Raw genomic sequence first — 16,822 nt, 5'->3', positions numbered from 1 at the left:
AGACAGTGATAGACACTTCCCAGGAAACTAATGTGTTAAACTTTATGTTTTCCACTTTTTTTAACTTATTTTTTTCAAGTTCTCTGTCAGTAACCAGTCTCTCTCCCAGACAGAACGTGAATATGTGAATGTGGACTGACATCACTAAGCAAAAACCTCCATATATGCAAGCTGTCATTTCCTTACTTTAATAAGCTTTAACAATCTCTTCATACAGCTTTCCTTAATTAAATGTATCCAGGAAGGATTTCTTTTAGAAGAAAGGAATGTTTGTGCAAATTAATGTAGAAATACTAGGCATAATACACGCATCCATATGCCAGATTAAGAGGACAATAAGATTTTTTTTCTTTTTATCATCCCACCTATGCTTTTACAGTTAAGCATATTCTAGCTTTATTTCTAGAAACAAGGAAAGTTCACATTTTGTTCTTTTAAGGGTCTGAATTTAATCTGCATTTAAACTTCCAAATAGTATACCTTTTTTGTTGGTTCTAATAATTGTCTCAGACAACAGTAAAGGGCTTCCATTGGAAACTTCATTTATAGGCTTCTCTGGTGGTTTGTTGGCAGCATTTTCTTTCTTCATGTCCTTCTTTATTTCCTGTAGAAGATAAAGTGGGTGGAGAAAGAGGAGAAAACAAACAGTTAAAAACATTACAGGTTATTCTAAATCTTCAGTTCCTACAGTTTCTTAAAACTTCTACGTACACACTCTAATGCTACCTCAAAGACACTTTTATAAGTTTAAATGCCACAAAATGAAAGCAATTTTCAGTAACTCTTCTAATTGATACTATTTTTTTTCTTTCTAAAAGAAGTCATGTCTTTATTTATGTGTGAAAATTATAGGACAGCTTTGCAAAGCTCTTACTACTGATCATCAAAGCTGAATGGTGGTGATGGGGTAAAGACTTCGGAGTTTATCCATCAGTTAGCTGTACATTTGATGCACAGGGCAGAACCAAGTTCAGCACTCCTGATGTAAAGGCAGCTAAAGTCTGCTTCCCACCATCAAGAAAGCCCACAGAAACAATGATCACAGAAGGAAGAAAAATATTAACTAGGAAAATATGACAAATGTTACCACAATTGGCAGAAGCATACAGAGAGCCTGCTGTCAGAGCTGTTGCTAACACTAACACATTTTGCAGCTGACTACCTTTTAAGGTGATCAATTTCTTCAGCAGCACTCAGAGAAAAAAAAATATATATGGTGGAGCTTCATGAAAGTAAACCCACAGAAAACAGCTTCCCAAGACTTCACGGTTAGTGCTTGAGAAGATGTGCAATGCTTCTCTATCAACTTCTCAGGCAGAGTTTAAAGGCCTACACGGTTACTTGTCTCTATCTGCTTTGCCAAAGCATCCAAAAGATCACAGCCTTTCCTATATCTTATCTTGAAATACCACAGAGGGAAGATAAGTAGTGTTACCTCCACTTTATAGACAGGGAACTGACGCAACTAAAGAGGCTGAACAATTTATTAGTACCAAAAAAATAAGGAAAAAATAGTTAAGTTTTGGCTCCAAGCTTTGCCCTAGGTCAGAATCGCAGAGCCACTCAGGCTGAGAGGACCTTGGCAGGTCTCTACCCCAATCTCTATCTCAAAGCAGGGCCACCTCTGTGGTCAGACCAGGCTGTTCCAGGTTTTGCCCAGCTGAGTCTTAAAACCCTCCAAGGACAGAAACTGCACAACCTCACAAGCAACCTGCTCTACCGCTTTACTGCTACTACAGCAACAGAAATTTTCCTTATACCCAGCCTGAAACTCAAGACCCATCTACTCTCTACCGTACTCCCCAAAGTCCTGACCACGTCTTCTGAGTAACCTCCTTGTCTATACCTAAAGGTCCCCCCCAAAGCTGCCTCTTCTCCAGGATGAACAAAGCCCACCTCCCTTGGCACCTCCTAGCAGGGCACTCACTCCAGCTCCCAGAGCCACTGAACTTGCTCCAGTTTATCAATGTCTCTCTTTTCCTGGTAGACTCAGAACAGGACGCTGTACTCTGGATGTAGACTAATGAGTGCCAGGTAAAGGAGGATTATCACTTCTCTCAATGTCCAGGCTGTTAATACAGCTCAGACACTGTTTGTTGTATTGATGCCAGGGTACATGACTGGCTCATGTTTACCTTGCTGTCCACCAGGGTCCACAAGTCCTTTCCAAGAGAGCTGCTCCCAAAGCCATCAGGCCCCAACCTGTATGTATGCCAGCAATTCCCCCTCTCAGGGACAGAAACTGGCATTTGACCTTGATAGGTTTCATAAGGTTCCTGTCTGGGTCCTTTTGAAGAGCAGCCCTGCTTTGAAGCATGCCAACTGCTCACCCACCGATTTGGGGTCATTTTCAAATTTGCTGAGAACTTCTACACTGAGCAAGCATTGGGGACTGGTGCTTGTAGGACAAACTCTTCCCCTACTAAAAAACCTCTGTCTCTCTTCCTCCCTTTCAACTCTCGTACATTCACTACCATCTTCTGCTCTGTACAATAGAAACCTCCACAATCCCACAGCACTGTACCATACACAGGAAATACTCTAGATCTTATTTAGGTTTCCAGCATATCAGTCATGAGCACTACACCATAGACAGTACATTTCTATTTGAAGCTTCTCAAGTTGTTATCTGAGAAGTGTATCAACCAAAACAAGAATTTCCAAGTCACTTTCTATAAGATGCACTTTAACCCTGAATTTCATAATTACTTTAAACCTCTTATGCCCTCAGTCCAATTGGTGTTTCAAAGCTGAACTATTAGCTAGACAACATTAATATAGTCTTCTGCATACTCACAAGGCATTTATTGTGTATCAGTTTTCTATTGGCAGAGATACAAACTATTGCATTACCAGAGTTTTATAAACTGCTGCCCATTGAGGGTGCAATGAATCTTTTATCTAGTGCCATCACACAGGTAAAATAGCACCTAAAACATCTCAGTAACCATCGTAACTGAAATAACAAACATGAATATGTGGATGAAAGGTGAACACATCTGTGCAATAGATACTGCTGATGTTAGAAGAAGAAAACCTGCACACAGTTCTTGTATAAAAGTGAACAACAGGATAATTCAAGAACACTGAATGCATTTAGAAAAAAATGCTTTATCACTTTCTAAGAAAGAAAGGATTAGACTAATATATACATTATTCCATGACCTTCTTATCGTAGCTTTGAAAATTAAAATATATAATAAATAAGTCCACTCAAAGCTTGTTATTCTGAAGCTTTAAATTTATTTTGCAGCCATGGGACAAACTCACAGCATATTAAAAAATTATCTACAGTTCAAACAGAATTTGTGAGTCAAACAGCACTCTCACGTGAACAGGACCACAACACAACAACCTACAGAAGACCCCATCTTGCCAGAACTTGCTTCCTGTGTATCAGTAGCATGTTATTTTCCGTTCCTTATGTCAGAATGTAATTACATTCTCAAGTCACATGTTTTGAAAAAATAGTTAAAAGTTCTGTATTTTTAAAATCCTATCTGCAATTCAAAAGTGACAGAGAAAATCATGAGCTATAACAGAAAGCAGTGCTACACCCTCAAAAGTCTGCATGTAAATCACTATGGTACCTTTGCTGCTGCTGACAGCTTTTTAAGGACACCTTGTTTAGCGCCTGAAAAAAAACAACAGAAATACAAATAGCCAATTCCCAAGCACTGGCATTTCTTTGTAGGATGGGAAGTCTTACATTTCCCTTCTCATCCACTGTTCATGGAAAAGAAAGAGACACACACATGCCGAGTCTCCACTAAGATGAAATTCATATAGAAAGTACAGCACCTTGCAGCCACCAAAACGGTCTAAGTATTGAGTTTTTCCTACATTTTCATTACTGGTTTGGGCTACTTTTCATCACTGTTTCCTTTGATGCTCATGAGAAAGATCATAATTTTTCAGAGCTACTGCCCACAATACCATGACATGTGATCGACCCCAGCAGCATGAAATTACAAATCCAGGAGGGAATTAAAAGGAAAAGTGGAGAATTCTCTAAATAGTGACACAAATCGAGCAAAAGCCAAGTCAGCCCTCCTAAGCTAAAATCTTATCATAAACATACTCATACTTAGCAACACCCTATGGCAAGCCTGTATCTAAGCAGCTCAGCACATATTCTGCAGTGGAGAAGTTATTACCAGCTTTAAACCACTTGCGCACCTTTTCACTTTCTGATCTTAGTCTACAGCACAAGACTTAAAAACAGACAACCAAAACCAAAGCAAAGCCCTAAACCTTAAGCAACCTCACCACTGCAGTCTGTAGCAAACATTACAACCTCTGTCTTTTTTTCAATACTGCCCACGCTTGTGGACCTTAGGATTTCAGGACATTCCTTCAGCAGTGGCCCAAGCTGAGCCAGGACACAGGCCCTGTCCATGACTGTTTCACTGCTACCACGCTTCCTGGTCGCTAGGCCTACCCTTCTCCCACGCGGTACCTGGGTGCATGTTGGCAAATAACTAACTCAGCAACCCAGGCTGTTCACAACAGGCGACGTGGAAGAGACAAGCCTGCAGAGGATGGAGGTTTTTTCCAGGCGAGTTGAGCTGTACCTATTAATCTCAGGACAAAGAAAGGGACCCTACAGCTGTTAAATTCAGAAATATTGACAGAGTCTTTTATCCCCACTTTTACCTGCTGTAAAAAAAAAAGTGTTACTACACTAAAATACAGTAAATGGCCTACTGAAAACTGCCTTTCTGCTTGAAAAACGTAGTGAAAACAAACACAACTCTGGCCACATAGGTATACCAAGCCATCTCACTTTATTTCACTGCAAAGAACACGCTGAACACAACTATCTTGCATGTTTGGTAAATGATGCAACTAAAATGAGCCTAAAAGCTTTGTGTTCCATCAGCAATGGTTATAGAAATTTCTCTACATAGCACACTCATTCTAGATTTGCATGGTGCAGAAGCCTGCTATGTGAGGAAAGAATAGGCAAATGACCTTCCAAACCCACACGTGGTGGGCTTTTGGGAACTTTACCCAGTGTAACAATATCCGTTTGTTGTTCTGCTTTCAAGTTGAAGTTTCTATCTATTATTTGTTTTCAAGAAGAAATTCCATGTACGCAAAGCAGAAGAAAGCGAACTTTCAGTTAGGTGGGAGTTCGGAAGTCCCCGGTCTGCCACGCGTAGTTCAAGAACAGCTGAATTTAAATGCTAATGGAAGATGAACAGAAACTAATAATCCAGTTGTGAGCACAGGGACTGATGTTCCTTGAGGGAGAAAAGAGAGGAGAAACAAGAAAGGTAAGAGACTACTTTACTGCTCTAAAATACTGGACAAAAGTCAACCTAGAGTGACCTGTCTGCCCAACAAGGCCTTCAGTGTACCTCCTGACTGGGATTCTTACACTGTTTTCAGGTGATATTTCAGCTACAGCAACTATACTCACACTCTGATTAGATATAACCACTCACTGTGGGCCAATCTGTCCTTAAGTAGGACAAGGGAGACCAGACAGGTTCTGTGGGACATCTGCGGTGTGCCAAGTCTTCTCAAAAAGACATGGTGTGAGCACCCTTACTGGGAATCCCTGTGGTGGCACTGGTCAGACCAGACTCCATAACATAGAGAGCCATTTCTTTCCAGTGCCAAGTTCGCATGACAAATGTGTCCATGGAGAGTCCCCCCTCAGGAGAAGGGGCTCAAAGGGATCCTGAGTGCAAAGCTTGGCTTTTCACCCCACCACAAGCATCTTGTGCACTCCTCCAATACTGAGATGTTTCTGCAGAATGATCAGCTGTCCAACACACTAGGCCTACCAGCAAGGAGGTAGGTTTTCACAGTGCTAACAGCTTCAAAAACATCTCTACACCTCCTCTTCAGTATCATTAATTAATTAATAATTAGTAATCAATTTTTGGGGCAGCGCCTGGTATAAATTTCATGGGTCAAATTGCTGCCTTTTTTCCTAGCCCACAGAAAGGTAATTGCAGGTTCTCAGCAGTTCATTTTCAAGCGACATGCCTCCGGAACCCAGCCCTTAAGTAAATGACCTCACATTTCAACCACTAAATCTAAAACAGGCCTTCCTGATGCCGCAAATTTTAAGTGAGCTTCTATCTCCTGGGTATGTGGGTTTCAGAGTGATTCCACTACGATAAGCGTATCTTACTGGGAAGAAGCATCCTTAATCTGAGACATTCTGAAAAAAAATATCACTGTGAACTTTAAAAGTAAGCTTTAAGTCTGATTTGATGAAATATTCAAAGCTATCATGGAAATGTAAACGTATTTGAGAGTACTCTGAAGGCCCTTACACTTTGTACACCCTTTTAATATCTAAAAAAAAGAAAAAATTAAACTAGTTTTCAAGCATACTGCATAGATGCCAACAGCTAAATCACAATGAAAAGTGGGGGTATTTTTCTAGCAAACTTTTAAATATGGTTTCTCCAAAGAAACACAAAATCCAAGACAGTACTTCTGCAGTTTTTATTTGGATGTTCTCTAATACAATTCTACATCAATAGAAGCCAGAGAAAAATTTTAAGACATTTTCTGTAAGCTCAGTCCTTGACAAAATATTAACTAACAGCAAATTACATAGCATGATGAAATTCCATCAGGTAGCAAAATACATTATATTCAAGTGTACCTGTACCCTACTAAAAGGCTATTTCAACCTATAAAATCTAGAAATTAAGCATCTTTCACCTTTTTGAAAGTAAAACCCTGTTACTCATTGACATGAGAAACACCTTATCAAGCTGGAGAAAGACAAAGAGTGGTTAATGGTTTTCAAAGAGGGAAGTCTTTACCTCACCTGCCATTTTCCCACTGTTGTTTGCGAGACCTAGCTTTGTTTTCAAAATTTCATCATTCATTACCTTTCAAGGAAAAGGTCTATCTGTGTTTCAACATGCTGAAGTTTCCCCTCATCTATCAAAAAGCTTCCTTCAATTTACAGCTTATGCTTGAATTAGGTCAGCCGCAAAAGTTACAGTTTGTATCTGTTACCAAGTCAGAAGGGAAGTACAAGAACTTCTGCCATTTACACTATGCCAAAGTTTCAAGATTTTTTTTACTCCAGCAGTTCTGACCTTCACAGGAAACTCAACTGAAAACATCTGAGGAAATTGCTGCAATCCTTTCTACAACTGTAAATGCAATGAAACACTATTCTGTGCCACTGCAGGTATGAAATACCTCAGCCAACATTTCATTCCTCATAGTTACGGGAGCCATGCAAAATTCTGAGAGAAATCACTATCAGACTACAAGGTGATTTATCTATGGCTTCCACGTGCAAAAGCAAAACCAGTTCTTGCATACTGGAAAGAAAAGGTTTCAAAAAGCAACCCTTTCTGAAAACAAAACGTATGCTGAAAGAGTTAAAAGCTGAGAAATAATGAAGCTTTCACACTTCAAAAATCCACAGCCTGTGCATTGCTTGAAGTCAAATACGGGAGCAGGAATAAGAACACAGACTCATATGCAGCCTGGGGGAAACCACGCAACACATCTGAATTATCAAAAGATGACAATGGAAATGTTAGGAGCACTTTGACCCCTCTGAGATATAGAATGCTTTGCTTTTAACCTCTTTTCTCAAAATGATACTTCACATTTCAAGAGACAACTGCCACCATGATTTCCTGCAAACGATGTTTCCAACTTCAAACAGTGTATGAATTCAATTAACCATTTATATCAAAACCTCAAAACATAACTGCTTCAGAGTACATCAATGCAATATTTAGTCCTACTGAGTAATTTCCTGTGACATTTTCACTAAAACTAGTTAAGAGCTACTGAAAATTATAAATGTGCTTAGATATAAAGGCAACTGTAATATTGTCAGGACTCTTGTAGTTTTACTATGAAATAAAGGACATACACAGCAGGGACGCTGGAACAAACCTACCCAGTAACTGAACTAGCATCAGTCTGAAAATTATTTTCAACCAGAAAGATGGTGGCAGCACTGAAATCCAATATGCCCTCGTAACAGTAGCCTTAAACTCCATAAAAAGCAAAAAGACAACATTTCAGAGACAATAAAGAAACCACCTGGCTTTTATTTTCCTGCCTTCTGCATCACTTGAGATTCACTAGTCTTCAGCTTCTCCTTTCTAGGACAATTAACCAGCTTCAAGACACAGAGGCAGAACATGGGACCTTTGAGCACCGCAATCAAGACTGGGATCGCTTCATTAGGTGATCATGACAGGAGACACTATCAGTAGCGCCAACAGCAAGTAGAGCAGGAAGGACAGCTTGGGAAGAGCGCTTCCCCAGCAGTGACCCCCAGCTTTTAACAGCTGCACAGACTCTGTAATGCTATTGCACACAGCATCCCAGCTCATGACAAAAGTTCTGATCCTTTTACCACAGCAGGATTCCACATCCGCTCTCCTCTTTCACCGTCAGCTTTTCCCAAGTTTATAGGAAACACGTTCCCAACTGCCTGTCAGGCATGTGACATAATCTAGGGGAGGGGGGGGGGGGGGGTGTTAAAAAAAAAAAAAAAAAAAGGTTTGCTAGTACTGCCTAGTTCTGGGACTATTTCAAAACCACAGCCTCCTAAGCCTCTCTCAAAGACTTCTTTGGTTTATATACCTACCCTTCAAATCAAGTCTATTTCTGTGGTTCACGTGACTTCTATCTGATTTACAGCTTCGTAGAGAAAAGCCTTATTTGTTCACCAAGCTTTACATTCTGAGCAGTGTATCTATTCCAGCAGTATGCAGGATGAAGCATCTTAAGGATGAAAGCTCTGATGCATGATGTACCTTACCTCCTTTTTTTTCCTCCCTTGTTACACAAAAAAGATGCAATCCTCTGTTTTGATCTTTCCCAGCACAAATAAGCACTTGCATACCATCCACATACAGTCAGAAGAACCACATTCCTGGCTGCTCAGGTAAGCACACAGTGCCACCCTTGCTTCTTAAATGCAAGGCCTTATGAACACTGCAAAGCTTCCTGCAAGGACACTGCTCAGGTATTTGTTGTACACATCTACAAGCTAGCCAGCACAGCCATAAATTCTTTACCTAGCCATAAATAAAGACTTCAGCAGCCCAACTGTCACGTGTTGTTTTGGAAGCATTTAAATGTTCATTTTATTATCAATTCTCTTTACTTAATAAAGAGGAAATACCTCAAACTCTTGGGACGATATATGGGGCTGCATGAAAACATCTATGTAAAAAATCAGTTCAGATTTAGTGCAATTGGCAACAAACAAAATTACTCTAAAGTGACAAAGCAACAGTTGTTATAAAAGGAAATTAACTCCTATTCTATCCCAAGAATACAGTGCCACTTCTGGCACCATGCAACCAGCTCCTGCCTAAACTCCTGGCAACTTCTCTGTGGTATCTGTGTCCGAACATTCCTTCTTTATCCCAGCCTGAGATGCCCGTGCTATGGTGCCCACCCTAGCATAACTCTAAGGAGGGCACACGCTGCCACACCTGAATTACTCTGTTACTCTCCTTCACACCAACACCAAGAATGCTACAACAAGCTGAAACTCCTCTTTTAAAGGATCTTCACATTCTTTTTCTTTCTGGTACATCCTTCTGATAATAAAAGGTCTTCTGGATAGGATATGTGCTCTTTCTCATGAAGAAAGCCTTGAGCTTTTAGAAAGCTAAGTGCATATGTTAATTTTATTATAAAACAATTCTCAAATTTCTAAGTCTTATGCAATATTTCAGCTCTGGTTTTATGTGGAAAAGAGCGTGTTTTCCTGCATCCATTCAGGTCAAGAAAATCTCCTTGTTCCATGCCCTTAGCCTTAGACTTCTTTCTTCAGCTCAAAAGAGTTAGCTCTTATTCACTTACATCACGTAGGGTTTTGCTTTTTTTTAATTACCAGAAAAGAGTAAAATATGGTGGAAAGAAAAAAAGCAGCTATGAGAAATAGCAAGGAACACAACAGGAAGAAAAGCAAAGAGCATATTTTAAAGAATGCATACCAAACATACAACATTAATTGTCTCAGAGAGAACCAGGAGGCAAAAAAAATACACTCCTCACTACAGTTTGGGTTTGGGGACGTGCTTAGCTACACAAGTGATTAGCTTTGCTACCACCAAGACAAAAACTTCATTACATCTTAATGTACTTAACAGACCAAGGCTGAAAATGATAATTACAGCAATAAAAAAAGGCAAAGAGGAAAAAGATGCTATGCCAGGTGTGGGATGCCATTCCAAGCTATTTGATTCATCCTGACCCCAACACTGGCATTCCGAGGAAGGGAGATTGGTCCAGGCTTGCTTCTTTGCTCCCAGTCTCCTCTCTAGCAGGTACTTTAACAGCAGCTATGGATCCCACACCGCAGTGACAGAAAAAAATGACAGTACCTCTCTCAGAGATATTACAATCTTGGTGTAAGAAAAAGTAGAACTGATTAACCGAAACAGATGGCAAGAAGCATGAAGCCGCACAAGTGATCTGCAAGGGCCGGGTGCATAAGCACTTACCAGCATTTGGTAAGCGCTGTGAAGACACCTTTAAGGAAGTTTTTGAAAGACAGCAAGTGAGTTCTTTATGTGCCAATCTTTATGTGCAGGTTTCCCTGGTTGGTGAGAAGTACAAAAGCAGATGCTTGCTACAGATTCATTGAAGAAGTGTGAAAAACAGAACCTGTCACCAGAACAGGGGCACATAGTCCCACCACCCACGTATGAGGCATTAGGAAGACAGTAACCCAAAGACTAAGAATTAAAGTGGACTAGATGCAGAGCTGATATGGATTTTGAATTTCTGCAACCTTACAGAGTCACAAGACACAGACAAAATTGCACAGCTACAGCAAGTTTCAGAACCTGCAGGTGAACTGGAAGTGACCTCCTTATTTCGTGTTCCCATTAAGTTGTCTGTCAGCACCCACCAGTGAACCCTGCAGTACACAGTCCCTGATTTCAACGTGAGGCTGAGAACTTCTGCTTTCCGTATTTAGCAGTGTGTGCCAGAAGTGGGGTTCAGGGCATGAGATGCTGCAAGGATCACCACAGGGAAGATGCTCAGCAACCAGCCTCTTTAACTGGCTCCCTCTACTTCTTTCGTTATGGCCAGCCAGGCTTCCACCAGCTGTATCTCCGGCCTTTCACCTGAGCTTGGCAGCAGCCCAGCACAGTCTGTACGTGCTTCAGCTGCCCAGTGGTCTCGATACCTGTACACACACACCCCTCCCCTCACCCTGTACAGGAGCTTAGAAACCAGGCTCTATGGATCTGGGAATACTGTGGTGAGGGGCTGCTGGGAGGCACAAAAGGTGCTTCTCTGCCAGCTTTCCCTCAGTCCAGCTCCATCAGAATGAAATCATTCAAGCAATTTCACTTTTTAGGGGAAATAAGCTCCTTTCACACAGGTTCCATCTTCATCTAAGTATTAGAAGCATTATTTTGCTTGACAGTGCAATGTCATTCCTCATTTCTTCAAGCAGAGTGCGATACACCAGAATTTAGCATGTTAATAGTGTCCCCTCCCCAGGCAGCTGGCCATATTAAAATGGTCTGCTGTAACAGACTACAGTTTTAGAGGATGATAAATGGATATTTTGTCTGGTAGAAATAGTTCTGTTGTCAGCATAAAAAAGCCCTGCATGTGTTACTACATAAAGCAAAGTTGATAAGACACACAAGAAACTACTTGAATACACGAGTTTCCAGGGTTGTATCTTTGTTACTTCTCACAATTGTACAGTTTGAAATAGATGACCTACACAGAAAAAGAGATAATATATGTTCTCCAAAAACAAGCACGGAAAGACACTATCACAAATTGTAATGTGTTAAGAGATAACCAGATTATCTCTATGACACAGACAGGTTCAGAGAGACTAAGCAGCAGAAATCCTTCATGCAGAATCCTATCACAAACCAGATGATCCTTAGCTGCAGGATTTTCTAATGAGAACATTAACTGACTTGTTCAGCATCTTGCATTTTCTGTTTAAAAGAATGGGGAAGATTTTTTTTTAATAAAAGGATTTGTCTTCTATAAATTTTAAGTTGTACAGTGAAAAAGAAACAAAACAAAAAACCTGAACAGAAGTGACCGTGATACCCAAACCGTACAAAATAAAAAAATGCAACTGCAAAGCATTTAAAAATTTTCAATTCAATCACACTTTAAAATCCCCAACCCTGGTGACAGTCCAAACAACCATTTATTTTTCTTCCCAATTAACAAGTCAAGAAAAATTATACGAATTCCTGTAGAAGTCTTTAACCACATAATTCTACATTACAGAATGAAGAATGCTCCATAAACAAGGTTTGGGCAAATTGCATAGATTGCTGTTGTTCTTTGATAGACCTGTCTGCAAATACAAGCTGCTCTATTAAATCAACCCAATTACTCAACCCTCTGGAGCATACAGCTATAAAGGTTATGTGAAAAGTCCATGCACCTACACACACACGGCCAGCGTTGCATAATTCCACCACATGTAAAATGAAAATTGAGATTCTTGAAGATACATCAGTATTTTAAGAGTCTCCTCAGACAAGCAGAGGCTTTTTTTTTTTTAAGAGGAAAAAAGGGCTCATGAAAATATTTATCTGTAAAGATAGTTACAGTGTTACAGGATTTTTAGGGTTTTGTTTGTTTGCGTAACCAGTTGTATGAAAGCTAGCAGGCATTAATGAAATAAGATCCTGGATTAAATCAGGGTTAATGAGATCAGGAGTAGACACATCATTATTCAAATCACACAACACGTGAATAGTATGCGCTGCCAGACTTGTAAATCAGAGATTAGAATTTAACACTCTTCCTTCTGCAGTCTGACAGTTTAGGGCTAGAGGTCTCTTCATAAATATTGCTGGCATCCACCTGCCACAGCTTCACAAGAAAATGTATTATGATTCCAGTTTTTCCTGATGCTAAGCACCAACAATTTCAAGAGGGAACTTATGGCAGAGGCAGTTCCTCAGCACTTCTGAGATCAATGTTCCTCGAGTCTTACAGCGCTTGCAGCTGTCAAACAAAAATTGCTATTTAATTATGTTCCTTCTTAACCTGACCTTGCTTCCTGCAAATGTTACAGCAGGTATGGGTTAATTCACGTGAGTCTGGAATGAGGTTGTACACTTTGTGGATTTCTTTTTGTCTGGTACAGCCTTCTGAGTTCCAGCATGTTCCTGATACACTCATCTCCAGCAGTGGTTCTCTTTCCAGTATCCAAAGACTGGAATCTTCCTTTCCAGTCTCCAAAGATTGAAGAGATCTTTGTTTGTTTGGCATGGGGGGAGAGGGGGCAGCGCAAAGAGACGAAACTGAAAAGATTCAGAGCAAGAATTTTAATAATCCCCATTAAAAGATGGCCCAGAATCATGGAAATCCCTTTAAAAAAATTAGGTCACACGTTTCTTTGGAGGTATTAGACTTAATCCTAAAACTTGATATTTAGAAAAGATAGCCGTATTCATAAAGCCTTAAGAGCTGGGACCTTAAACAACAGGTCTTAAAAATTCCCTGACATGGAAAAACCCAGTAACTTTCCTCTACACTTCAGACTACTTTCTCGTATTAGTGTGGAGGCCTCCAAACAAAGCTTTTCATGGTAGAACTACTAGGCCCTTCATATGTTCTGTCTGCTCTTTTACAGCTGTGAAAAAAGAACAAGCAGGCAAGATGAGATGGATGGGTCAATCTCTTCAAGCAGAACAATCTTTCAGATTTTGGCCTTATCTGTGAGAGAAAAAATCCCACAAAGAATGCAAACAGTAGAAGTAACTGTGCTCAAATAGCAAAGAACATTTCTCAAGACTAAAAAAAGATGCGTTGAGTGCTGCAATTGTCTGAGAGAGGTTGATATGCCAGAGGTTTTTGTAGGAGAGGTGCAGCCTAGCATCTCAGATGGGAAAAGATCTGGTGACCACGATCCTCACCTCAAATTACTCCATCCCATATTTACTCAATGTTTGCAAAAGAGATTGGCATGTTACCTTTGAAGTAATGCATCATACTGAAACTACCTTTGCAGTTTCTCAACCTAGTGTTTATCCAGCCAGCGTGAAACTTTAAACAAACTTTCACAGATACCAGAGCCACACGGACTCATTAGCTTGTATTAAAATTAAAAAGAAAAAAAAAAGAGGCCATATTATGGTCAAGTCCATGTGAGAAAAACTGATGTGTATCTGCCTAGCACACTCAGCAGGATTCCTGTTTACAGATAAGAGAAGTTGCATGAGAAAGTACGATCGTTGTTTGGATAAGCCTCCTTCCAAGCAGACACATCCATTTTATGGCATTTCCCAATGTGACACATGGTTCCAGTATGCATGAGGCTCACTGCTATTAAAACTCGAGCTTTATAAATAAGAGAGAGATGAAAGAAAATTACCAATTATATAGTTCTGCTGATGGGAAAGTTTGTAGATGAGAGTTAAAAGAAAGCAAGTAGACAGCAGGTGCACAGGAATCATCAAGGATGAAGAAATGTTGTGGTCTGGCCATACGTTAAAGATACACCAATGCACAAGGGCAGTAAGAAGGATCTGGAAAACAGGCCTGTCAGTCTGACCTTGGTGCCAGGGAAGGTTATTGAGCAGATTATCTTGAGAATTTGCACGTACAGGACAACCAGGGGATCAGGCCCTGTCAGCCCATATGGATTTACGAAAGGCAGGCCCTGCTCAACAAACTTGATCACCTTCTATGACAAGGTGACCTTCTGAGTCAATAAGGGAAAGGCTGTGGATGTTGTCAAAGTCTCTAGTAAAATCCAAGTAGACAGCGTTTCTCTCAGCATTCTTCTAGAGAAACTGGCTGCTCGTGGCTTGGATGGACTTACTCTTCACTGGTTAGATGGTCAAACCCAAACAGTTGAGCTGATTTAAACCAAGTTGGCGGTCAGTTACAAGCGATGTTTCCCAGAGCCTAGTACTGGAGCCAGTTCTGTTTGATGCCTTTATGAGGGAACTATAATATCTGGTTGAGGGCATCAAGTGCACCCTCGGTAAGTTTGCAGACACCACCAAGTTGGGTGGGAGTGTTAATGTGCTAAAAAGATAGAAAATCTCTACAGAGGGGTCTAGACAGACTGGATCAGTATGCTGAGGCCAACTGTGTGAGGTTCAACAAGGCCAAGTACTGGGTTCTGCCCTTGGGTCACAATAACCCCATGCAAAGCTACAGGCTTGGAGACAAGTGGCTTGAGAGCCATCTGGAGGAGAAAGACCTAGGGATGTTGATCAACAGCTGGCTGAATATGAGCCAGCAGTGTGCCCAGGTGGCCCAAGAGGCCAACAGCATCCTGGCTTGTATCAGAGTAGTGTGGCCAGCAGGACTAGGGAAGTGGCTGTGCCCCTGTACTCAGCACTGGGAAGACCACAACTCAAGTGCGGTGTTCAGTTTTGGGCCTCTCTCTACAAAAAAGGACACTGAGGTGCTGGAGCATGTCCAAAGAAGGGCAATGAAGCTGGTGAAGGGTCCAGAGGACAGGTGCTATGAGGAACTGCTGAGGGAACCAGGGTTGTTTAGTCTGAAGCAAATGAGGCTGAGGGGAGACCTTACCGCTCTCTGCAACTGCCTGAGAGGAGGTTGTAGCCATGTGGGTGTTGGCCTCTTCTCCCAAGAAAGAAGTGATAGGATGAAACAGTCTCAAGTTGCACCAGGGGAATTTTAGACTGGAGATTAGGAAAAAATTCTTCACAAAAAGGGTTGTCAAGCACTGGGATAGACTGCCCAGGGAAGTGGTTGAGTTGCCATCCCTGGAATTATTTAAAACTTGTGCTTAGAGACATGGTTTAGTGGTGCATATGGCAGTGCTGGGTTAAAAAGTTGAACTTGATGATCTTACATGCCTTTTCCAATTAAAATGATTCTATGATATATTGGAATTCCAGGACTGAATCCTCTGAATCTGCTCATCTTGTTGAGCATCACTGAATGTTGATGCAGACTGACTCAGCAAGCAGAAACATGAAGATTTCAGCAGCCACAAACTCCTACAGAAATTACCTTTAAGTACTTCTTAATTTAAACACTTAATACATAAATTTCCTTTTTTACATTTAAAAAAAAGAATCAGGAAGAAAAAGTTGCACGTAATGTATGTGGAAGGAAGATTACCTATTCATCCAAGGATTATCACTTGGTTTTAATCAGGCTTTTTGTTTGTTTTTTTTTTTATATGTTGGTCAGCAATCTATTTTAGAACAGTTAATACACTCCTGGTCTGAGTGTGCTGTAGGCTGAGGGAACACACTGAGTGTTACTGCTGTGAGCTGAGGAGGGCTCATTTACATTTCAAGTGAAAACTTCAGCATAGCCTTAACTATGAAACTTCTGTGTCTCCAATTATATATGTGCAGTACTGTTGCTTCAAATTCTACTAACTTTCAACTTGCATAACTCCAAAGACAGAAGAAATGACATCCAGGACTTTGCTTTTGCTTCCCTACAGCAGCTTACCTTGAAAGTAGCTCTCTGCTGTATGCAAAACACAAACCAGAAAAAATTCTGCCATAAGAAAAATCGCTGGATAATTACTATAAATACAAATATGGCAGTTGGGGGGTGGCAAGGGGGGGGTGGGTGTGGGGAAGAAATATCATTTAGCAGAAGCAAGTGTCCTTCCATTTGTGACAAAGATTGAACTCAAGAAGTTCCAGCAAAGCCAAGTAGTTTTCTTCTAGGCAATTCACAAGAGGATTCTCTATCCACCCTGTTCCTGAACTGTTATTTCCTACTTAAAAGGCAAAACTCAACATGCCTTTTCCCAGCTATTCTGACAGGTTCTAGAAATTACAGCATCCCAGATGTATTTAAACTCCTTTACTACAAACAGCTTCAAGTTCAGGAGTAAGGTGGTCTG

At 40.7% G+C, this 16,822-nt stretch overlaps 1 protein-coding gene across 1 annotated transcript in view; it reads right to left on the bottom strand.

Annotated features, from left to right (window-relative positions):
* Nucleotides 1–16,822, bottom strand: part of SH3KBP1 (SH3 domain containing kinase binding protein 1) — a 233,214-nt gene that overhangs the window by 151,828 nt on the left and 64,564 nt on the right. Inside the window, exon 3 of the mRNA XM_084262660.1 lies at nt 481–604. Within this exon, the coding sequence (XP_084118786.1) occupies nt 481–604 (124 nt within the window). The remainder of the gene's footprint in view (nt 1–480; nt 605–16,822) is intronic.

The sequence above is a fragment of the Gallinula chloropus genome, assembly GCF_964237585.1.
Source record: "Gallinula chloropus genome assembly, chromosome: 1".
NCBI lineage: Eukaryota > Metazoa > Chordata > Aves > Gruiformes > Rallidae > Gallinula > Gallinula chloropus.
Note: the sequence above shows the minus strand (reverse complement) of the source record. Positions and strands in the feature narration are given on the sequence as shown.